Source organism: Hemitrygon akajei, unplaced genomic scaffold (assembly GCF_048418815.1).
Source record: "Hemitrygon akajei unplaced genomic scaffold, sHemAka1.3 Scf000198, whole genome shotgun sequence".
In the NCBI taxonomy this organism is placed as follows: Eukaryota; Metazoa; Chordata; class Chondrichthyes; order Myliobatiformes; family Dasyatidae; genus Hemitrygon; species Hemitrygon akajei.
In genome coordinates, this window is record NW_027332083.1 from 444,865 (window position 1) to 469,546 (window position 24,682).

A 24,682-nucleotide genomic window follows, 5' to 3' on the forward strand; every position below is an offset into this window, starting at 1 on the left:
CGGGAATGTGTGATGGGACAGTGTGGAGGGAGTTTCACTCTGTGTCTGACCCCGGGAGTGTGTGATGGGACGGTGAGGAGGGAGATTCACTCTGTGTCTGACCCCGGGAGTGTGTGATGGGACGGTGTGGAGGGAGCTTCACTCTGTGTCTGAACCCGGGAGTGTGTGATGGGACGGTGTGGAGGGAGATTCACTCTGTGTCTGACCCCGGGAGTGTGTGATGGGACGGTGTGGAGGGCGATTCACTCTGTGTCTGAACCCGGGAGTGTGTGATGGGACGGTGTGGAGGGAGATTCACTCTGAGTCTGACTCCGGGAGTGTGTGATGGGACGGTGTGGAGGGAGATTCACTCTGAATCTGACCCCGGGAGTGGGTGATGGGACGGTGTGGAGGGAGTGTGTGATGGGACGGTGTGGAGGGAGATTCACTCTGTGTCTGACCCAGGTAGTGTGTGATGGGACGGTGTGGAGGGAGATTCACTCTGTGTCTGACGCCGGGAGTGTGTGATGGGATGGTTTGGAGGGAGCTTCATTCTGTGTCTGAACCTGGGAGTGTGTGATGGGACGTTGAGGAGGGAGATTCACTCTGTGTCTGACACCGGGAGTGTGTGATGGGACAGTGTGGAGGGAGATTCACTCTGTGTCTGACCCCGGGAGTGTGTGATGGGACGGTGTGGAGGGAGATTCTGAGTCTTACCCTGGGAGTGTGTGATGGGACGGTGTGGAGGGAGTGTGTGATGGGTCGGTGTGGAGGGAGATTCACTCTGTGTCTGACCCTGGTAGTGTGTGATGGGACGGTGTGGAGGGAGATTCATTCTGTGTCTGACCCCGGGAGTGTGTGATGGGACGTTGTAGAGGGAGATTCACTCTGTGTCTGACCCCGTGAGTGTGTGATGGGACGGTGTGGAGGGAGATTCACTCCGTGTCTGACCCCGGGAGTGTGTGATGGGACGGCGTGGAGGGAGATTCACTCCGTGTCTGACCCCGGGAGTGTGTGATGGGACGGCGTGGAGGGAGATTCACTCTGTGTCTGACCCCGGGAGTGTGTGATGGGACGGTGAGGAGGGAGATTCACTCTGTGTCTGACCCCGGGAGTGTGTGATGGGACGGTGTGGTGGGAGATTCACTCTGTGTCTGAACCCGGGAGTGTGTGATGGGACGGGGCGGAGGGAGATTCACTCTGTGTCTGACCCCGGGGGTGTGTGATGGGACGGTGTGGAGGGAGATTCACTCTGTGTCTGACCCCGGGAGTGTGTGATGGGACGGTGTGGAGGGAGATTCACTATGTGTCTGACCCTGGGAGTGTGTGATGGGACGGTGTGGTGGGAGCTTCACTCTGTGTCTGACCCCGGGAGTGTTTGATGGGACGGGGCGGAGGGAAATTCACTCTGTGTCTGACTCCGGGAGTGTGTGATGGGACGGTGTGGAGGGAGATTCACTCTGTGTCTGACCCCGGGAGTGTGTGATGGGACGGTGTGGAGGGAGATTCACTCTGTGTCTGACTCCGGGACTGTGTGATGGGACGGTGTGGAGGGAGATTCTGAGTCTTACCCTGGGAGTGTGTGATGGGACGGTGTGGAGGGAGTGTGTGATGGGTCGGTGTGGAGGGAGATTCACTCTGTGTCTGACCCTGGTAGTGTGTGATGGGACGGTGTGGAGGGAGATTCATTCTGTGTCTGACCCCGGGAGTGTGTGATGGGACGTTGTGGAGGGAGATTCACTCTGTGTCTGACCCCGTGAGTGTGTGATGGGACGGTGTGGAGGGAGATTCACTCCGTGTCTGACCCCGGGAGTGTGTGATGGGACGGCGTGGAGGGAGATTCACTCCGTGTCTGACCCCGGGAGTGTGTGATGGGACGGCGTGGAGGGAGATTCACTCTGTGTCTGACCCCGGGAGTGTGTGATGGGACGGTGAGGAGGGAGATTCACTCTGTGTCTGACCCCGGGAGTGTGTGATGGGACGGTGCGGTGGGAGATTCACTCTGTGTCTGAACCCGGGAGTGTGTGATGGGACGGGGCGGAGGGAGATTCACTCTGTGTCTGACCCCGGGAGTGTGTGATGGGACGGTGTGGAGGGAGATTCACTATGTGTCTGACCCTGGGAGTGTGTGATGGGACGGTGTGGTGGGAGCTTCACTCTGTGTCTGACCCCGGGAGTGTTTGATGGGACGGGGCGGAGGGAAATTCACTCTGTGTCTGACTCCGGGAGTGTGTGATGGGACGGTGTGGAGTGAGATTCACTCTGTGTCTGACCCCGGGAGTGTGTGATGGGACGGTGTAGAGGGAGATTCACTCTGTGTCTGACCCCGGCAGTGTGTGATGGGACGGTGTGGAGGGAGATTAACTCTCTGTCTGACCCCGGGAGTGTGTGATGGGACGGTGAGGAGGGAGATTCACTCTGTGTCTGACCCCGGGAGTGTGTGATGGGATGGTGTCGAGGGAGCTTCACTCTATGTCTGAACCTGGGAGTGTGTGATGGAACGGTGTGGAGGGAGATTCACTCTGTGTCTGACCCCCGGAGTGTGTGATGGGAAGGTGTGGAGGGAGATTCACTCTGTGTCTGACCCCGGGAGTGTGTGATGGGACGGTGTGGAGGGAGATTCACTCTGAGTCTGACCCCCGGGAGTGTGTGATGGGACGGTGTGGAGGGAGATTCACTCTGAGTCTGACCCCGGGAGTGTGTGATGGGACGGTGTGGAGGGAGATTCACTCTGAGTCTGACCCCGGGAGTGTGTGATGGGACGGTGTGGAGGGAGATTCACTCTGAATCTGACCCCGGGAGTGTGTGATGGGACGGTGTGGAGGGAGATTCTGAGTCTGACCCCGGGAGTGTGTGATGGGACGGTGTGGAGGGAGTGTGTGATGGGACGGTATGGAGGGAGATTCACTCTGTGTCTGACCCTGGTAGTGTGTGATGGGACGGTGTGGAGGGAGATTCACTCTGTGTCTGACCCCGGGAGTGTGTGATGGGACGTTGTGGAGGGAGATTCACTCTGTGTCTGACCCCGGGAGTGTGTGATGGGACGGTGTGGAGGGAGTGTGTGATGGGACGGTGTGGAGGGAGATTCACTCTGTGTCTGACCCTGATAGTGTGTGATGGGATGGTGTGGAGGGAGATTCACTCTGTGTCTGACCCCGGGAGTGTGTGATGGGACGTTGTGGAGGGAGATTCACTCTGTGTCTGACCCCGGGAGTGTGTGATGGGACGGTGAGGAGGGAGATTCACTCTGTGTCTGACCCCGGGAGTGTGTGATGGGATGGTGTGGAGGGAGCTTCACTCTGTGTCTGAACCTGGGAGTGTGTGATGGGACGGCGTGGAGGGAGATTCACTCTGTGTCTGACCCCGGGAGTGTGTGATGGGACGGTGAGGAGGGAGATTCACTCTGTGTCTGACCCCGGGAGTGTGTGATGGGATGGTGTGGAGGGAGCTTCACTCTGTGTCTGAACCTGGGAGTGTGTGATGGGACGGTGTGGAGGGAGATTCACTCTGTGTCTGACCCCGGGAGTGTGTGATGGGACGGTGTGGAGGGAGATTCACTCTGAGTCTGAGCCCGGGAGTGTGTGATGGGACGGTGTGGAGGGAGATTCACTCTGAGTCTGACCCCGGGAGTGTGTGATGGGACGGTGTGGAGGGAGATTCTGACTCTGACCCCGGGAGAGTGTGATGGGACGTTGTGGAGGGAGATTCACTCTGTGTCTGACCCTGGGAGTGTGTGATGGGACAATGTGGAGGGAGAGTGTGATGGGACGGTGTGGAGGGAGATTCACTCTGTGTCTGACCCCGGGAGTGTGTGATGGGACGGTGTGGAGGGGGCTTCACTCTGTGTCTGACCCCGGGAGTGTGTAATGGGACGGTGTGGAGGGAGATTCACTCTGTGTCTGACCCCGGGAGTGTGTGATGGGACGGTGTGTAGGGAGATTCACTCTGTGTCTGACCCCGGGAGTGTGTGATGGGATGGTGTGGAGGGAGATTCACTCTGTGTCTGACCTCGGGAGTGTGTGATGGGATGGTGTGGAGGGAGATTCACTCCGTGTCTGACACCGGGAGTGTGTGATGGGACGGTGTGGAGGGAGATTCACTCTGAATCTGACCCCGGGAGTGTGTGATGGGACGGTGTGGAGGGAGATTCTGAGTCTGACCCCGGGAGTGTGTGATGGGACGGTGTGGAGGGAGTGTGTGATGGGACGGTATGGAGGGAGATTCACTCTGTGTCTGACCCTGGTAGTGTGTGATGGGACGGTGTGGAGGGAGATTCACTCTGTGTCTGACCCCGGGAGTGTGTGATGGGACGTTGTGGAGGGAGATTCACTCTGTGTCTGACCCCGGGAGTGTGTGATGGGACGGTGTGGAGGGAGTGTGTGTTGGGACCGTGTGGAGGGAGATTCACTCTGTGTCTGACCCTGATAGTGTGTGATGGGACGGTGTGGAGGGAGATTCACTCAGTGTCTGACCCCGGGAGTGTGTGATGGGACGGTGTGGAGGGAGTGTGTGATGGGACGGTGTGGAGGGAGATTCACTCTGTGTCTGACCCTGATAGTGTGTGATGGGACGGTGTGGAGGGAGATTCACTCTGTGTCTGACCCCGGGGGTGTGTGATGGGACGGTGTGGAGGGAGGTTCACTCCGTGTCTGACCTCGGGAGTGTGTGATGGGACGGTGTGGAGGGAGATTCACTCCGTGTCTGACCCCGGGAGTGAGTGATGGGACGGCGTGGAGGGAGATTCACTCTGTGTCTGACCCCGGGAGTTTGTGATGGGACGGTGAGGAGGGAGATTCACTCTGTGTCTGACCCCGGGAGTGTATGATGGGATGGTGTGGAGGGAGCTTCACTCTGTGTCTGAACCTGGGAGTGTGTGATGGGACGGTGTGGAGGGAGATTCACTCTGTGTCTGACCCCGGGAGTGTGTGATGGGACGGTGTGGAGGGAGCTTCACTCTGTGTCTGACCCCGGGAGTGTGTGATGGGACAGTGTGGAGGGAGATTCACTCTGAGTCTGACCCCGGGAGTGTGTGATGGGACGGTGTGGAGGGAGATTCACTCTGTGTCTGACCCCGGGAATGTGTGATGGGACAGTGTGGAGGGAGATTCTCTCTGAGTATGACCCCGGGAGTGTGTGATGGGACGGTGTGGAGGGAGATTCACTCTGAGTCTGACCCCGGGAGTGTGTGATGGGACGGTGTGGAGGGAGATTCACTCTGAGTCTGACCCCGGGAGTGTGTGATGGGACGGTGTGGAGGGAGATTCACTCTGAGTCTGACCCCGGGAGTGTGTGATGGGACGGTGTGGAGGGAGATTCTGACTCTGACCCCGGGAGAGTGTGATGGGACGTTGTGGAGGGAGATTCACTCTGTGTCTGACCCTGGGAGTGTGTGATGGGACAATGTGGAGGGAGAGTGTGATGGGACGGTGTGGAGGGAGATTCACTCTGTGTCTGACCCCGGGAGTGTGTGATGGGACGGTGTGGAGGGGGCTTCACTCTGTGTCTGACCCCGGGAGTGTGTGATGGGACGGTGTGGAGGGAGATTCACTCTGTGTCTGACCCCGGGAGTGTGTGATGGGACGGTGTGGAGGGAGATTCACTCTGTGTCTGACCCCGGGAGTGTGTGATGGGATGGTGTGGAGGGAGATTCACTCTGTGTCTGACCTCGGGAGTGTGTGATGGGATGGTGTGGAGGGAGATTCACTCCGTGTCTGACCCCGGGAGTGTGTGATCGGACGGTGTGGAGGGAGTTTCACTCTCTGTCTGACCCTGGGAGTGTATGATGGGACGGTGAGGAGGGAGATTCACTCTGTGTCTGACCCCGGGAGTCTGTGATGGGATGGTGTGGAGGGAGCTTCACTCAGTGTCTGAACCTGGGTGTGTGTGATGGGACAGTGTGGAGGGAGAGTCACTCTGTGTCTGACCCCGGGAATGTGTGATGGGACGGTGTGGAGGGAGATTCACTCTGAGTCTGACCCCGGGAGTGTGTGATGGGACGGTGAGGAGGGAGATTCACTCTGTGTCTGACCGCGGGAGTGTGTGATGGGACGGTGTGGAGGGAGCTTCACTCTGTGTCTGAACCTGGGAGTCTGTGATGGGACGTTGTGGAGGGAGATTCACTCTGTGTCTGAGCCCGGGAGTGTGTGATGGGACGGTGTGGAGGGAGATTCACTCTGAGTCTGACCCCGGGAGTGTGTGATGGGACGTTGTGGAGGGAGATTCTGACTCTGACCCCGGGAGAGTGTGATGGGACGTTGTGGAGGGAGATTCACTCTGTGTCTGACCCTGGGGGTGTGTGATGGGACAATGTGGAGGGAGAGTGTGATGGGACGGTGTGGAGGGAGATTCACTCTGTGTCTGACCCCGGGAGTGTGTGATGGGACGGTGTGGAGGGGGCTTCACTCTGTGTCTGACCCCGGGAGTGTGTGATGGGACGGTGTGGAGGGAGATTCACTTTGTGTCTGACCCCGGGAGTGTGTGATGGGACGGTGTGTAGGGAGATTCACTCTGTGTCTGACCTCGGGAGTGTGTGATGGGATGGTGTGGAGGGAGATTCACTCCGTTTCTGACCCCGGGAGTGTGTGATGGGACGGTGTGGAGGGAGATTCACTCTGAATCTGACCCCGGGAGTGTGTGATGGGACGGTGTGGAGGGAGATTCTGAGTCTGACCCCGGGAGTGTGTGATGGGACGGTGTGGAGGGAGTGTGTGATGGGACGGTATGGAGGGAGATTCACTCTGTGTCTGACCCTGGTAGTGTGTGATGGGACGGTGTGGAGGGAGATTCACTCTGTGTCTGACCCCGGGAGTGTGTGATGGGACGTTGTGGAGGGAGATTCACTCTGTGTCTGACCCCGGGAGTGTGTGATGGGACGGTGTGGAGGGAGTGTGTGATGGGACCGTGTGGAGGGAGATTCACTCTGTGTCTGACCCTGATAGTGTGTGATGGGACGGTGTGGAGGGAGATTCACTCTGTGTCTGACCCCGGGAGTGTGTGATGGGACGGTGTGGAGGGAGTGTGTGATGGGACGGTGTGGAGGGAGATTCACTCTGTGTCTGACCCTGATAGTGTGTGATGGGACGGTGTGGAGGGAGATTCACTCTGTGTCTGACCCCGGGAGTGTGTGATGGGACGGTGTGGAGGGAGATTCACTCCGTGTCTGACCTCGGGAGTGTGTGATGGGACGGTGTGGAGGGAGATTCACTCCGTGTCTGACCCCGGGAGTGTGTGATGGGACGGAGTGGAGGGAGATTCACTCTGTGTCTGACCCCGGGAGTGTGTGATGGGACGGTGAGGAGGGAGATTCACTCTGTGTCTGACCCCGGGAGTGTATGATGGGATGGTGTGGAGGGAGCTTCACTCTGTGTCTGAACCTGGGAGTGTGTGATGGGACGGTGTGGAGGGAGATTCACTCTGTGTCTGACCCCGGGAGTGTGTGATGGGACGGTGTGGAGGGAGCTTCACTCTGTGTCTGACCCCGGGAGTGTGTGATGGGACAGTGTGGAGGGAGATTCACTCTGAGTCTGACCCCGGGAGTGTGTGATGGGACGGTGTGGAGGGAGATTCACTCTGTGTCTGACCCCGGGAATGTGTGATGGGACAGTGTGGAGGGAGATTCACTCTGAGTATGACCCCAGGAGTGTGTGATGGGACGGTGTGGAGGGAGATTCACTCTGAGTCTGACCCCGGGAGTGTGTGATGGGACGGTGTGGAGGGAGATTCACTCTGAGTCTGACCCCGGGAGTGTGTGATGGGACGGTGTGGAGGGAGATTCACTCTGAGTCTGACCCCGGGAGTGTGTGATGGGACGGTGTGGAGGGAGATTCTGACTCTGACCCCGGGAGAGTGTGATGGGACGTTGTGGAGGGAGATTCACTCTGTGTCTGACCCTGGGAGTGTGTGATGGGACAATGTGGAGGGAGAGTGTGATGGGACGGTGTGGAGGGAGATTCACTCTGTGTCTGACCCCGGGAGTGTGTGATGGGACGGTGTGGAGGGGGCTTCACTCTGTGTCTGACCCCGGGAGTGTGTGATGGGACGGTGTGGAGGGAGATTCACTCTGTGTCTGACCCCGGGAGTGTGTGATGGGACGGTGTGGAGGGAGATTCACTCTGTGTCTGACCCCTGGAGTGTGTGATGGGATGGTGTGGAGGGAGATTCACTCTGTGTCTGACCTCGGGAGTGTGTGATGGGATGGTGTGGAGGGAGATTCACTCCGTGTCTGACCCCGGGAGTGTGTGATCGGACGGTGTGGAGGGAGTTTCACTCTCTGTCTGACCCTGGGAGTGTGTGATGGGACGGTGAGGAGGGAGATTCACTCAGTGTCTGACCCCGGGAGTCTGTGATGGGATGGTGTGGAGGGAGCTTCACTCTGTGTCTGAACCTGGGTGTGTGTGATGGGACAGTGTGGAGGGAGAGTCACTCTGTGTCTGACCCCGGGAATGTGTGATGGGACGGTGTGGAGGGAGATTCACTCTGAGTCTGACCCCGGGAGTGTGTGATGGGACGGTGAGGAGGGAGATTCACTCTGTGTCTGACCGCGGGAGTGTGTGATGGGACGGTGTGGAGGGAGCTTCACTCTGTGTCTGAACCTGGGAGTCTGTGATGGGACGTTGTGGAGGGAGATTCACTCTGTGTCTGACCCCGGGAGTGTGTGATGGGACGGTGTGGAGGGAGATTCACTCCGTATCTGACCTCGGGAGTGTGTGATGGGACGGTGTGGAGGGAGATTCACTCCGTGTCTGACCCCGGGAGTGTGTGATGGGACGGCGTGGAGGGAGATTCACTCTGTGTCTGACCCCGGGAGTGTGTGATGGGACGGTGAGGAGGGAGATTCACTCTGTGTCTGACCCCGGGAGTGTGTGATGGGACGGTGTGGAGGGAGATTCACTCTGAGTCTGACCCCGGGAGTGTGTGATGGGACGGTGTGGAGGGAGATTCACTCTGAGTCTGACCCCTGGAGTGTGTGATGGGACGGTGTGGAGGGAGATTTACTCTGAATCTGACCCCGGGAGTGTGTGATGGGACGGTGTGGAGGGAGATTCTGAGTCTGACCCCGGGAGTGTGTGATGAGACGGTGTGGAGGGATTGTGTGATGGGACGGTGTGGAGGGAGATTCTGAGTCTGACCCCGGGCGTGTGAGATGGGACGGTGTGGAGGGAGTGTGTGATGGGACGGTGTGGAGGGAGATTCACTCTGTGTCTGACCCTGGGAGTGTGTGATGGGACGGTGTGGAGGGAAAGTGTGATGGGACGGTGTGGAGGGAGATTCACTCTGTGTCTGACCCCGGGAGTGTGTGATGGGACGGTGTGGAGGGGGCTTCACTCTGTGTCTGACCCCGGGAGTGTGTGATGGGACGGTGTGGAGGGAGATTCACTCTGTGTCTGACCCCGGGAGTGTGTGATGGGACGGTGTGGAGGGAGATTCACTCTGTGTCTGACCCCGGGAGTGTGTGATGGGACGGTGTGGAGGGAGTGTGTGATGGGACGGTGTGGAGGGAGATTCACTCTGTGTCTGACCCCGGGAGTGTGTGATGGGACGGTGTGGAGGGAGATTCACTCCGTGTCTGACCTCGGGAGTGTGTGATGGGACGGTGTGGAGGGAGATTCACTCTGTGTCTGACCCCGGGAGTGTGTGATGGGACGGCGTGGAGGGAGATTCACTCTGTGTCTGACCCCGGGAGTGTGTGATGGGACGGTGAGGAGGGAGATTCACTCTGTGTCTGACCCCGGGAGTGTATGATGGGATGATGTGGAGGGAGCTTCACTCTGTGTCTGAACCTGGGAGTGTGTGATGGGACGGTGTGGAGGGAGATTCACTCTGTGTCTGACCCCGGGAGTGTGTGATGGGACGGTGTGGAGGGAGCTTCACTCTGTGTCTGACCCCGGGAGTGTGTGATGGGACAGTGTGGAGGGAAATTCACTCTGAGTCTGACCCCGGGAGTGTGTGATGGGACGGTGTGGAGGGAGATTCACTCTGTGTCTGACCCCGGGAATGTGTGATGGGACAGTGTGGAGGGAGATTCACTCTGAGTATGACCCCGGGAGTGTGTGATGGGACGGTGTGGAGGGAGATTCACTCTGAGTCTGACCCCGGGAGTGTGTGATGGGACGGTGTGGAGGGAGATTCACTCTGAGTCTGACCCCGGGAGTGTGTGATGGGACGGTGTGGAGGGAGATTCACTCTGAGTCTGACCCCGGGAGTGTGTGATGGGACGGTGTGGAGGGAGATTCTGACTCTGACCCCGGGAGAGTGTGATGGGACGTTGTGGAGGGAGATTCACTCTGTGTCTGACCCTGGGAGTGTGTGATGGGACAATGTGGAGGGAGAGTGTGATGGGACGGTGTGGAGGGAGATTCACTCTGTGTCTGACCCCGGGAGTGTGTGATGGGACGGTGTGGAGGGGGCTTCACTCTGTGTCTGACCCCGGGAGTGTGTGATGGGACGGTGTGGAGGGAGATTCACTCTGTGTCTGACCCCGGGAGTGTGTGATGGGACGGTGTGGAGGGAGATTCACTCTGTGTCTGACCCCGGGAGTGTGTGATGGGATGGTGTGGAGGGAGATTCACTCTGTGTCTGACCTCGGGAGTGTGTGATGGGATGGTGTGGAGGGAGATTCACTCCGTGTCTGACCCCGGGAGTGTGTGATCGGACGGTGTGGAGGGAGTTTCACTCTCTGTCTGACCCCGGGAGTCTGTGATGGGATGGTGTGGAGGGAGCTTCACTCTGTGTCTGAACCTGGGTGTGTGTGATGGGACAGTGTGGTGGGAGAGTCACTCTGTGTCTGACCCCGGGAATGTGTGATGGGACGGTGTGGAGGGAGATTCACTCTGAGTCTGACCCCGGGAGTGTGTGATGGGACGGTGAGGAGGGAGATTCACTCTGTGTCTGACCGCGGGAGTGTGTGATGGGACGGTGTGGAGGGAGCTTCACTCTGTGTCTGAACCTGGGAGTCTGTGATGGGACGTTGTGGAGGGAGATTCACTCTGTGTCTGACCCCGGGAGTGTGTGATGGGACGGTGTGGAGGGAGATTCACTCCGTGTCTGACCTCGGGAGTGTGTGATGGGACGGTGTGGAGGGAGATTCACTCCGTGTCTGACCCCGGGAGTGTGTGATGGGACGGCGTGGAGGGAGATTCACTCTGTGTCTGACCCCGGGAGTGTGTGATGGGACGGTGAGGAGGGAGATTCACTCTGTGTCTGACCCCGGGAGTGTGTGATGGGACGGTGTGGAGGGAGATTCACTCTGAGTCTGACCCCGGGAGTGTGTGATGGGACGGTGTGGAGGGAGATTCACTCTGAGTCTGACCCCGGGAGTGTGTGATGGGACGGTGTGGAGGGAGATTTACTCTGAATCTGACCCCGGGAGTGTGTGATGGGACGGTGTGGAGGGAGATTCTGAGTCTGACCCCGGGAGTGTGTGATGAGACGGTGTGGAGGGAGTGTGTGATGGGACGGTGTGGAGGGAGATTCTGAGTCTGACCCCGGGCGTGTGTGATGGGACGGTGTGGAGGGAGTGTGTGATGGGACGGTGTGGAGGGAGATTCACTCTGTGTCTGACCCTGGGAGTGTGTGATGGGACGGTGTGGAGGGAGAGTGTGATGGGACGGTGTGGAGGGAGATTCACTCTGTGTCTGACCCCGGGAGTGTGTGATGGGACGGTGTGGAGGGGGCTTCACTCTGTGTCTGACCCCGGGAGTGTGTGATGGGACGGTGTGGAGGGAGATTCACTCTGTGTCTGACCCCGGGAGTGTGTGATGGGACGGTGTGGAGGGAGATTCACTCTGTGTCTGACCCCGGGAGTGTGTGATGGGACGGTGTGGAGGGAGATTCACTCTGTGTCTGACCCCGGGAGTGTGTGATGGGACGGTGTGGAGGGGGCTTCACTCTGTGTCTGACCCCGGGAGTGTGTGATGGGACGGTGTGGAGGGAGATTCACTCTGTGTCTGACCCCGGGAGTGTGTGATGGGACGGTGTGGAGGGAGATTCACTCTGAGTCTGACCCCGGGAGTGTGTGATGGGACGGTGTGGAGGGAGATTCACTCTGAGTCTGACCCCGGGAGTGTGTGATGGGACGGTGTGGAGGGAGTATGTGATGGGACGGTGTGGAGGGAGATTCACTCTGAGTCTGACCCCGGGAGTGTGTGATGGGACGGTGTGGAGGGAGATTCACTCTGAGTCTGACCCCGGGAGTGTGTGATGGGACGGTGTGGAGGGAGATTCACTCTGACTCTGACCCCGGGAGTGTGTGATGGGACGGTGTGGAGGGAGATTCACTCTGTGTCTGACCCTGGGAGTGTGTGATGGGACGGTGTGGAGGGAGATTCACTCTGTGTCTGACCCCGGGAGTGTGTGATGGGACGTTGTGGAGGGAGATTCACTCCGTGTCTGACCCCGGGAGTGTGTGATGGGACGGTGTGGAGGGAGATTCACTCCGTGTCTGACCTCGGGAGTGTGTGATGGGACGGTGTGGAGGGAGATTCACTCCGTGTCTGACCCCGGGAGTGTGTGATGGGACGGCATGGAGGGAGATTCACTCTGTGTCTGACCCCGGGAGTGTGTGATGGGAGGGTGAGGAGGGAGATTCACTCTGTGTCTGACCCCGGGAGTGTGTGATGGGATGGTGTGGAGGTAGCTTCACTCTGTGTCTGAACCTGGGAGTGTGTGATGGGACGGTGTGGAGGGAGATTCACTCTGTGTCTGACCCCGGGAGTGTGTGATGGGACTGTGTGGAGGGAGATTCACTCTGTGTCTGACCCCGGGAGTGTGTGATGGGACGGTGTGGAGGGAGATTCACTCTGAGTCTGACCCCGGGAGTGTGTGATGGGACGGTGTGGAGGGAGATTCACTCTGTGTCTGACCCCGGGAGTCTGTGATGGGACGGTGTGGAGGGAGATTCACTCTGAGTCTGACCCCGGGCGTGTGTGATGGGACGGTGTGGAGGGAGATTCACTCTGAGTCTGACCCCGGGAGTGTGTGATGGGACGGTGTGGAGGGAGATTCACTCTGTGTCTGACCCCGGGAGTGTGTGATGGGACGGTGTGGAGGGGGCTTCACTCTGTGTCTGACCCCGGGAGTGTGTGATGGGATGGTGTGGAGGGAGATTCACTCTGTGTCTGACCCTGGGAGTGTGTGATGAGACGGTGTGGAGGGAGAGTGTGATGGGACGGTGTGCAGGGAGATTCACTCTGTGTCTGACCCCGGAAGTGTGTGATGGGACGGTGTGGAGGGAGATTCACTCTGTGTCTGACCCTGGGAGTGTGTGATGGGACGGTGAGGAGGGAGATTCACTCTGAGTCTGACCCCGGGAGTGTGTGATGGGACGGTGCGGAGGGAGATTCACTCTGTGTCTGACCCCGGGAGTTTGTGATGGGACGGTTTGGAGGGAGATTCACTCTGAGTCTCACCCCGGGAGTGTGTGATGGGACGGTGTGGAGGGAGATTCACTCTGTGTCTGACCCTGGGAGTGTGTGATGGGACGGTGTGGAGGGAGATTCACTCTGTGTCTGACCCCGGGAGTGTGTGATGGGACGATGTGGAGGGAGATTCACTCTGTGTCTGACCCCGGGAGTGTGTGATGGGACGGTGTGGAGGGAGATTCACTCTGTGTCTGACCCCGGGAGTGTGTGATGGGACGGTGTGGAGGGAGATTCACTCTGTGTCTGACCCCTGGAGTGTGTGATGTGACGGTGTGGAGTGGGTTCCACTTGTCACCTGTGTCTCCTCTTCAGAAGTTCGTGGCTGGCTTTGACCTCCGCAACGCGTATTGGATTGGTATGAGGGAGGTACCACAGAACTCAAGCTGGGTCTGGGTGGACGGAACTCTCCTGCAAGACGGCCTGACGTGAGTGTCTCCGGCTCTGAACCCTTCCTCTTCATGTCCCATCCCCTACGGCCACATCCCCATCCTCCGCGTGCACTTAGAGTGGGCAGCGTCTCCTGCGGTGGTACAGCAGGCTTTGGCTACCCGGGCTTCCTGCCTGTCGCAGTGGCTGCAGAGCTGCTGCCTTGATCTGGGCCAGGTCCCTGACGTTGTCTGAGGCTCAGATGGGGTAGACAGTCAGAGTCATTTTCCCAGGTCTGCGGTGTCATGTAAAGTCATTGAGTCCTTGAGGAGCACGACACAGAAGCTGCCCATGTCGTCCATGACAACTTATTATCCTGCCTCAGTCACCGTTGTCAGGCTTCCCGCCAGGTCCAGGAGTCGATTCTAACTGACGTTTCGATGACAGACTCTTGTCATCTTCATCGGGAATGATGCCTCCGCCTGGCTAGCCCGGTGGTATTTATACCCCCGACATCCCTCTCTCCTGATTGTTTTGTCCTCAACCAATCAGATTTCTGCTGTCGCAACTTGCTTAAAATCGCTTTCCAGTTCTTACTTGGAGTGAGACCTTCATCTTTGTTGAAATTCTTGGTTAATGGCTTCCATCCTGCCTAGTCCCATCAACCTGCACCTGGCCCATAGCTCTCCATAACCCTGTCATCTATGTACTTATCCAAACTTCTCTGCAATGTTACAGATGAACTTGCTTCCACCATTTCCACTGTTAGCTTGTTCCACTGTCTGAGTGAAGTTCCCCCTCACCTTCCTCTCAGTCATTTCACCTTTCACCCTTAACCCATGACCTCTCATTCTCGTCTCACCCAACCTATGCCTGCTTGCACTTACCCTATCTATGCCCCTCATAATTTCGTATACCTCTGTCATATCTCCCCTCCATTTCCTACTCTCTGGGGATGAAGTCCTACCCTGTTCAACCTTTCCTATAACTCAAATCCTCCAGTCCCAGCAATGTCCTTGTAAATTTTCACCACTCTTTCAATCTTATTAATACCTTCAGTAATGGATGACATACCTCTGAGTTTAACGGAGGTATATGGGGCTGTTTTTTTAAAGTGTGACGGAGCAAGGTTTGTCCATTCCTCCTTGCAAATTTTCTCAAGCTGTGCCAGGTGAGTTGGGAGTGCTGGTGGACAGCAATCTTGACGTCTTGCCAGAGATGTTTGATGGGGTTAAGGTCAGGACTCTGACTGGGCCACTCAGGGACATCAATTGTCTTCATTTGAAGCCACTCCATGGTTTCTCAGGCAGTGTGATTTGGCTTGTTGTCCTGCTGAAAGATGAACGTCTCCCAGTTTAAGCTTTCTAGCAGAGGCTAGCAAGTTTTTATCCAGGATCTCTCTGTATTTAACAGCATTCATCGTCCCATCAATCCTGACTAGATTTCTGGTCTCTGCTGCTGAAAATCATCTTCATAGCATGATGGGATACCATACATTCCAGTATAGATGGGGTTACCTGGCTGATGCACAATATTAGATTTATATGTCACGTACAGCTTAGTGTTGAGGCTAAAAAGATCCACTTTAGTCTCATCCAAACACAAGACCTTCTCCCACACCTTTACAGTTTCTGTTGTGTGACTCTTTGCAGTATTTACAGGCAAGGAGAAGCTTTTTTTTTAGCCAGGGCTGCTTCTTTGCCATTCTACCATAAATACTTGTTTTGTGGAAAGCTTTAAAGATTGTGGAGCCATGAACTTCATCTCCGGTTGCAGCCACTGACTCCTGCAGCTCACTCAGAGTGACTGTTGTCACAGTAGCCTCTCTTACAAGTGCCAATCTTCTCCGGTGACTAAATTTAGAGGGATCGCCTGACCTGGGCAATGTGGCTGTGGTTTCGTATTTTTCCACTGATTCACGATGGACTACACTGAGTTCTGAGGAATGTTCAGTGCCTTTGAGATGGTCTTGTACCCTTCCCCAGATTTGTGCTTCGATATTATCACATGTCTTGAATGCTCTTTAGTCTTCATTTTGGTTTGGTCTGTTGAAAATCTACCGTACTGTTGGCCCTTACCGGGAGAGGGGTATTTATTCAAATGATACTCCGATTTTCTACATCAGCAAATTGGGTGAGTTGGTGAGGTAATATTCAGTATTGCACCTGAGGAAAGTTAGCATAGTAATTGCAAAGGGGATGAATACTTTTTCAGCCTCCCAATTTTGGTCTTTAATTTTTAGGAAATTGTTGACTGGATTTGGAATGTTTTTTTGATTTGACACGATGCACACTGTTTTATAGACTAGCACAAGATTCCTACCTCAGTATGTTTCAAATTTAGAAAACAAGACGGTAACATGTGAAATAGTTTGGAGGCTGAATACTTTGGTTCTTCAAGGATTTGCAAGGAAGAAAACAATGAAAACAAGTGAAAAGAAACTCCATTTTAGTGAAGTGGCCATGGTGTTGCTGAGCTTTCTCCGCAGTGGTCAGAGTTCAATGCCCTTCCTCTGTAACTGTTACATTAACGCTCTGTTGTAGCTTTAGCTTCTTCTATTGTGTCTCTTTATTGCCTTCAAGAAAATGATTCTCCAGGCAATATATGATGATAGAACATGGAACAGTACAGCACAGGAACAGGCCCTTTGGCCCACAATGTTGTGCTGGACCAGATAAAAAACAAATCCCAAACAATAATCTCCTCTACCTACGCCATGTCCATCTCCCTCCATCTTCTTTGCATCTCAGAATCTTATAACCCTGTTTCAGATCTCCCCCTAGCCTCTGGGGCTCCAGAGAAAACAACCCAAGTTTATCCTGCCTCTCGTGATAGCACATGCCCTCTAAACCAGGCAGTATCCTGGTAAACCTCTTCTGCACTCTCTCCAAAGCCTCAACATCCTTCCTATAGTGGGGTGAACAGAATGTCTGCAATACCCCAGACGTGGCCTCACCAGAGTTATACAACGTTGCAACACAACCTCTTGACTTTTGACCTCAATGCCTCGACTAACAACATCAGCATTCCATAAGCCTTCCGAACCACCTTATTGAACTCTGAGCCACTTTCAAGGAGTTCTGAACTTGGATCCCAAGATCTCTCTGCTCAGCAACACTGTTAAGGATCTTGCCCTCAACATGCTAAACTGTGATTAGTAAATTTCCTGTGATCTATTGTGTTCGTTTTCATTAATGGTAGTGAAGAGATATGTGGCATATATGTGGCATATATGAGATACACCAGACGTGGCCTAACCAGAGTTTTATAAAGTTGCAACATAACCTCTTGACTTTGGAACTCAATGCCTCGACTAATAAGAGCAAGCATTCCATAAGCCTTCTTAACCACCTTATTGAACTGTGTAGCCACTTTCAAGGAGATATGAACTTGAATCCAAAGATCTCTCTGCTCAGCAACACTGCTAATGATGTTGTCCTTAACAATGAACTGTCTCCTTGCATTTTCCCTGTCAAGGTGTAACACCTCACATTTGTCTGGGTTAAGCTCCATCTGCCATTTCTCAGCCCATATCTGCAACTGATCTATATCACACTGTATTCTCTGCACGTCTTCCACACTATCCACAAGTTCACCGTCTGTAAACTTTACTAACCTCCGTGTTATGAAGTTTTTGATAAGAAGCCACGTAAAAACTGAATTATCAAGATACGTGGTGTTGGGGGTTAATATGTCAGCAGGGAGACAGGATTGGTTAACCAATATGAGTCAGGGAGTTGAGATAAATACCAATTGTCTGACTGGTTGTATGGAAACACCAATACCCAAGAAGAAAAAGCCTGTTAAAAGTGGTAGATGCGGCCCAGTCCATCACAGGAAAAGCTCTCCCCACCATTGAGCTCATCGAGAAGGTCATTGACACAAGAAAGCTGCTTCCATCATCAGTGACCCCCATCCAGACCGTGCTCTCTTCTCACTGCTTCCATTGGGCAGAAGGTACAGGAACCTTGGGACTCACTCCACCAGGTCAAGAATAGTTATTACCCTTCAATCATCAGGCTGCTGATCCAGTGAGGATAACTTCACTCACCTCAATACTAAACTGATCCCACAACCTATGGACTCACTTTCTCAAATTTCTTTTTACTTATTTTTCATTATTTGCACAGTTTGTCTTTTGCACGTTGGTTGTTTGTCAGTCTTTGTGTGTGTGTTTTTTTCATTAATTCTGTTGTATTTCTCTGTCCTACCATGAACACCACCAAGAAAATGAATCTCAGTGCAATATATAGTGACATATTTGTTCAGAGTTCAAAAAGTTCAAAGTAAAATTTATTGTCAGAGTACATACGCGCCACTGCACACAACCCTGAGATTCTTTTTTTCTGTGGGCATACTTAGCAAATTTGCAGAACAGTAACTGTGAACAGGATCGACGAACAACAAACTGTGCAAATGCAGATATAAATAAATAGCAATAGATAACAAGAGAATGAAATAGCAAGATAATCAATTTGCTTTGAACTTGGAGATGGGTGTTTCTCTGATTGTCAGTCAGCCAGCTCCACGACCATTTCCAACACACACCGACGATTTGTGAAGAGGGGGCCGGGCGTATCATATCGGAGTTTACTGTTGATGCTAAAGTGAGTTGGGAAGCAAATTGTGCAGAGGGCACAGAGGGTCCAGGGAGAGATATAAATAGGTTAGGTGAGTGGGCAAGGGTGGAGTTACTGGGTTTGGTAAGTGTGAGCCCGTACACTTTCAGAAGGAAAAATAGATGATTATTGTTTAAATGGTGGGAGTTCACACCAAGTTGTTGTGCAGAGGGACTTGGGATTGCTTGTGCATGAAGGTTGCTTTGCAGGTGCAACAGGTTATCAAAGAAGGTAAATGGCTATTCCAGGCTATTTAATGGCTATTTAAGAGCAGAGAGGTTATGCTGTTACCTGTACTGGTCACACCTGTACAGGTGAGGCCATGCCTGGTGTATTGCATGCAGTTCTGGCCTCCTTACTTGAGGAAGGATAGACTGGCTTTGGAGGCGGTGCAGGAGAGGCTCACCAGGTAGATTTCAGAGATGAGGGGGTTCGACTATGAGAGATTGAGTCGCTATGAGGGGGGACTATACTTGCTGGATTTCAGGAGAGGGATTCTTCTGGGAACATTAAAATTATGCAAGGGACAGATAAGAGAGGCAGGAAAGTTGTTCTCACTAATAAATAAGGCTAGAACTAGGGGACATAGCTTCAAGATTTGGGGGAGTAGATTTAGGATGGAGATGAGGAGAAACTGCTTGTCCCAGAGAGGGGTGAGTCTGCGGAATTCTCTGCCCAGGGAAGCAGTGGAGGCTACCACGTTAAACAGGTTTAAGACTAGATTTTGGCATAGTGAGGGAATTCAGGGTGATGGAGGAAAGGCAGGTAGATGGAGCTGAGTCCACGGTCAGGTCAGCCATGTTTGAAGTAGCGAGCGAGACAGTGACATCTTGCAGGGCGGGAGCCATTTACAAGCTACAGGTCCCGTTGGGGGAGAGTCATCATTTGAAGCAGTGAGTGAGAGAGCAACATTTGGTAGGGCGGGAGCTGCTTGAAAACTGCAAGACTCGTCGAGAGTGAATGTGTTTTTCAGCCCATGATAAGAATGGAGGTGTAAGCGGAGTGGCCATTGTTAGAGTGGGCCAGCATTGGAGTGGCCTGGCTTTGGTGGGAACAGGCCGAGTGGCCTAATTCTGCTCCTTTGTCTTATGGTCTATAGCCTAATGATTTTATTGAATGGTGTAGCAGTCTCGATGGGCCAGCTGAGCCCAGTCCTGCTACTGCTTCCCATGTTGGTATGTTCTCGACCCCTTGTTCTAGATTCTCCAACCGCAGGAAACAGCATCCACACTGCCACTCAGTCGGGATCCTCCCTGTCGTTCCCCATAACCTCCCTTAAGCAAGGTGACATAGAACACGACAGCACCGTACAGATCCTTTGGCCGGTGGTGCTGTGCCAACCTTTTAACCTGTTCTGAGAACTAACCCGTCCCCCTACTCAGCTCTGAATCTTTCCATCATCCACGTGCCTTTTGAAGAGTTTCCTTTCATGCCCCCATGTACCTTCCATGCACCCACCACTCTGTAAAACAAACCTTGCACCCAAAATCACCCCCATACCTTCATGCCCCCATGTACCTTCCACACACCCACCACTCTGTAAAACAAACCTTGCACCCAAAATCACCCCCATACCTTCATGCCCCCATGTACCTTCCACACACCCACCACTCTGTAAAACAAACCTTGCACCCAAAATCACCTCCATGTACCTTCCACACACCCACCACTCTGTAAAACAAACCTTGCACCCAAAATCACCCCCATACCTTCATGCCCCCATGTACCTTCCACACACCCACCACTCTGTAAAACAAACCTTGCACCCAAAATCACCCCCATGTACCTTCATGCCCCCATGTACCTTCCACGCACCCACCACTCTGTAAAACAAACCTTGCACCCAAAATCACCCCCATACCTTCATGCCCCCATGTACCTTCCACACACCCACCACTCTGTAAAACAAACCTTGCACCCAAAATCACCCCCATACCTTCATGCCTCCATGTACCTTCCACACACCCACCACTCTGTAAAACAAACCTTGCACCCAAAATCACCCCCATACCTTCATGCCCCCATGTACCTTCCACACACCCACCACTCTGTAAAACAAACCTTGCACCCAAAATCACCCCCATACCTTCATGCCTCCATGTACCTTCCACACACCCACCACTCTGTAAAACAAACCTTGCACCCAAAATCACCCCCATGTACCTTCCACACACCCACCACTCTGTAAAACAAACCTTGCACCCAAAATCACCCCCATACCTTCATGCCCCCATGTACCTTCCACACACCCACCACTCTGTAAAACAAACCTTGCACCCAAAATCACCCCCATGTACCTTCATGCCCCCATGTACCTTCCACGCACCCACCACTCTGTAAAACAAACCTTGCACCCAAAATCACCCCCATACCTTCATGCCCCCATGTACCTTCCACACACCCACCACTCTGTAAAACAAACCTTGCACCCAAAATCGCCCCCTGCATACTTCCCTCCAATAACCTTAGAATTATGTCCCCTGGAATTAGTAATTTCCTCCCTGTGGAAAGATTGTCCACTCGATCTATGCCTTTTATCGTCGTACAGATCTCCATCAGTTCGCTTCTCGCATCCTTCTTTGCTCCGGAGAGAAAACCCTTCACCCGCTCAACCTCACCAGATGTGCTGTGTAATCTGGGCATCATCCGGGCATACCTCCACTGTACCCTCTCGAAAGCTCCATCCTCCTTTGGTGGTCAGGGAGACAGGCACAATGTTAGCATTCATGTCGAAGTAGCAGAGCTAGGTCGTAATGCTGAGGCTTTATAAGGCATCGGTCAGACCACACACGGGGTACTGTGACCAGCTTTGGGCTCCTTATTGAGGACAAGATGTGCTGGTATTGGAGAAGGTCCAGAGGGAGCTGATCCTAGCAATGAAAGGGTTAATGTACGAGGAGCATTGGATAGCTCTGGACCTGTACTCACGGGATGCAGGGGATCTCACTGAAACCAAGTGAATATCGATAGGCCTAGATAGAGCGGACATGGAGAGGATGTTTCCTGTACTGGGGGAGTCTGGGACTAGAGGGCACAGCCTCAGGAACAGAGATGAGGAGGAATTTCCTCAGCCAGAGGGCGGTGACTCTGGGGAATTCATTAACACCCGCAGCTGGGTACATTTAAGGCGAGAGGTTGATAGATACTTGATTGGGCAGGGTGCCAAAGGTTATGGGGAAAAGGAGGCTGGGGTAGGGGAGATCTGACAGAGGTTAATAAGATTATGAGAGGCAGAGACAGAGCAGACTGAGAAACCTTTTCCCGAGGGTTGAAATGTCTAATAGCAGAGAGCATGCATTGAAGGTGAGAAGAGGTCATTTCAAAGGAGAGGTGAGGAGCAAGTTTTTTGTACAGAGAGTGATGGGTGTCTGGAATGTGCTACCCGGGGTGGTGGGAGAGGTGTTAAGAGATGTTTAGCTAGGCACATGACTGTGAGGAAAATGGAAGGTATGGACATTATGTAGGCTGAAGGGATTAGCTGGGTTGGCATTTCATTCCTAATGTAGTTGGGTTAGCATAATACTGAGGGCTGAAGGGCCTGTGTTGTGTTGTACTGTGTTTAGGCTCTGCGTTCTAAGGCGGGAGGAGGAGGGAGAATAAATCAGACAAGATGCAAGGACAGAGCAGACTTGACGGGCTGAATGGCCTAATTCTGTCTATGTCCTTTGATGAGGCGACACAGACTGAACACAATACTAGTGTGAGAGTTAATGCTGTGCGCAGTACCCCAGTCTCAGTCTCACCAGCACCCCGTGTATCTGGCATTTAGCTCTCCCCCCCCCACCCCCCCACCTTACTTCTGACCTCTCATAACCAACAGTAACTTCGTGTTAACCGTCCTAATTGCTGTCTGCGTCGCCAGCCTTTTGTGATCCACTCAATCGAGTGCCTACAGCGGACCAGATTGCTACTTCTCCCTGACCCTCATTAATCGCTCTGTTTCCCAGGCGCTGTGGGTAGTCCTCTGTGTCAACCCATCGGCCGCAGGCCCCCTGCCACATACCACAGGGACAATGCCCATTCCGGGGTCCAGCTGACTGCGATAAGATGCCCAATTAGTACAGTTCCCAGTCTTGCATTCCCACGTCGATTATGCTCTGGTGATCACACGTCCTGATCTTTTACTTATTCCAAACTATCTGTGTGAAATGTCAGATGTGGCTGTGCCTGCAACAGCTTCCTTCTGTACACAGTTCTTTTTTCTCTCTCTCCGTCCCCCTCTCTCTTCCCGTCAGCTCTCTTCTACACACTATCTGTCACTTCCCTTATACACACTAGCTAACTCTTTGCTCTCAGCTCCCTCCTACACACTAACTACCCCCCTCTCTCTATCTCTCTGTCAGCTTCCTTGTGCACACTACCACTCCCCTGCCCCCCACTCTCTCAGCTCCCTCCTACACACTAACTACCCCCTCTCTCTATCTCTGTCAGCTTCCTTGTGCACACTACCACTTCCGTGATCCCTCTCTCTCTCAGCTCCCTCCTACACACTAACTACCCCCTCTCTCTATCTCTCTGTCAGCTTCCTTGTGTACACTACCACTCCCCTGCTCCCCTCTCTCTCAGCTCCCTCCTACACACTAACTACCCCCCTCTCTCTATCTCTCTGTCAGCTTCCTTGTGTACACTACCACTCCCCTGCCCCCCTCTCTCTCAGCTCCCTTCTACACACTAACTACCCCCCTCTCTCTATCTCTCTGTCAGCTTCCTTGTGTACACTACCACTCCCCTGCTCCCCTCTCTCTCTCTCAGCTCCCTCCTACACACTAACTACCCTCCTCTCTCTATCTCTCTGTCAGCTTCCTTGTGTACACTACCACTCCCCTGCCCCCTCTCTATCTCTCAGCTCCCTCCTACACACTAACTACCCCCTCTCTCTATCTCTCTGTCAGCTTCCTTGTGTACACTACCACTCCCCTACCCCCCTCTCTCTCAGCTCCCTCCTGCACACTAACTACCCCCCTCTCTCTATCTCTCTGTCAGCTTCCTTGTGCACACTACCACTCCCCTGCCCCCCTCTCTCTCTCAGCTCCCTCCTACACACTAACTACCCTCTCTATCTCTCTGTCAGCTTCCTTGTGTACACTACCACTCCCCTGCCCCCCTCTCTCTCTCTCAGCTCCCTCCTACACACTAACTACCCCCTCTCTCTATCTCTCTGTCAGCTTCCTTGTGCACACTACCACTCCCCTGCCCCCTCTCTCTCTCAGCTCCCTCCTACACACTAACTACCCCCTCTCTCTATCTCTCTGTCAGCTTCCTTGTGTACACTACCACTCCCCTGCCCCCCTCTCTCTCTCTCAGCTCCCTTCTACACACTAACTACCCCCCTCTCTCTATCTCTCTGTCAGCTTCCTTGTGCACACTACCACTCCCCTGCCCCCCTCTCTCTCTCAGCTCCCTCCTACACACTAACTACCCCCTCTATCTCACTGTCAGCTTCCTTGTGTACACTACCACTCCCCTGCCCCCCTCTCTCTCTCTCAGCTCCCTCCTACACACTAACTACCCTCCTCTCTCTATCTCTCTGTCAGCTTCCTTGTGCACACTACCACTCCCCTGCCCCCTCTCTCTCTCAGCTCCCTCCTACACACTAACTACCCCCTCTCTCTATCTCTCTGTCAGCTTCCTTGTGTACACTACCACTCCACTGCCCCCTCTCTCTCTCAGCTCCCTTCTACACACTAACTACCCCCCTCTCTCTATCTCTCTGTCAGCTTCCTTGTGTACACTACCACTCCCCTGCCCCCTCTCTCTCTCAGCTCCCTCCTACACACTAACTACCCCCCTCTCTCTATCTCTCTGTCAGCTTCCTTGTGCACACTACCACTCCCCTGCCCCCTCTCTCTCTCTCAGCTCCCTCCTGCACACTAACTACCCTCCTCTCTCTATCTCTCTGTCAGCTTCCTTGTGCACACTACCACTCCCCTGCCCCCTCTCTCTCTCAGCTCCCTTCTACACACTAACTACCCCCCTCTCTATCTCTCTGTCAGCTTCCTTGTGTACACTACCACTCCCCTGCCCCCTCTCTCTCTCAGCTCCCTCCTACACACTAACTACCCCCCTCTCTCTATCTCTCTGTCAGCTTCCTTGTGCACACTACCACTCCCCTGCCCCCTCTCTCTCTCTCAGCTCCCTCCTGCACACTAACTACCCCCCTCTCTCTATCTCTCTGTCAGCTTCCTTGTGTACACTACCACTCCCCTGCCCCCCCCTCTCTCTCTCAGCTCCCTCCTACACACTAACTACCCCCCTCTCTCTATCTCTCTGTCAGCTTCCTTGTGTACACTACCACTCCCC

At 54.2% G+C, this 24,682-nt stretch overlaps 1 protein-coding gene across 1 annotated transcript in view; it reads left to right on the forward strand.

Annotated features, from left to right (window-relative positions):
* Positions 1-13,826, forward strand: part of LOC140724371 (uncharacterized) — a 167,817-nt gene extending 153,991 nt beyond the window's left edge. The window contains exon 6 of the mRNA XM_073038815.1: positions 13,710-13,826. Coding sequence (XP_072894916.1) covers positions 13,710-13,826 — 117 coding nt within the window. The remainder of the gene's footprint in view (positions 1-13,709) is intronic.
* Positions 13,827-24,682: the final 10,856 nt, after the last annotated feature.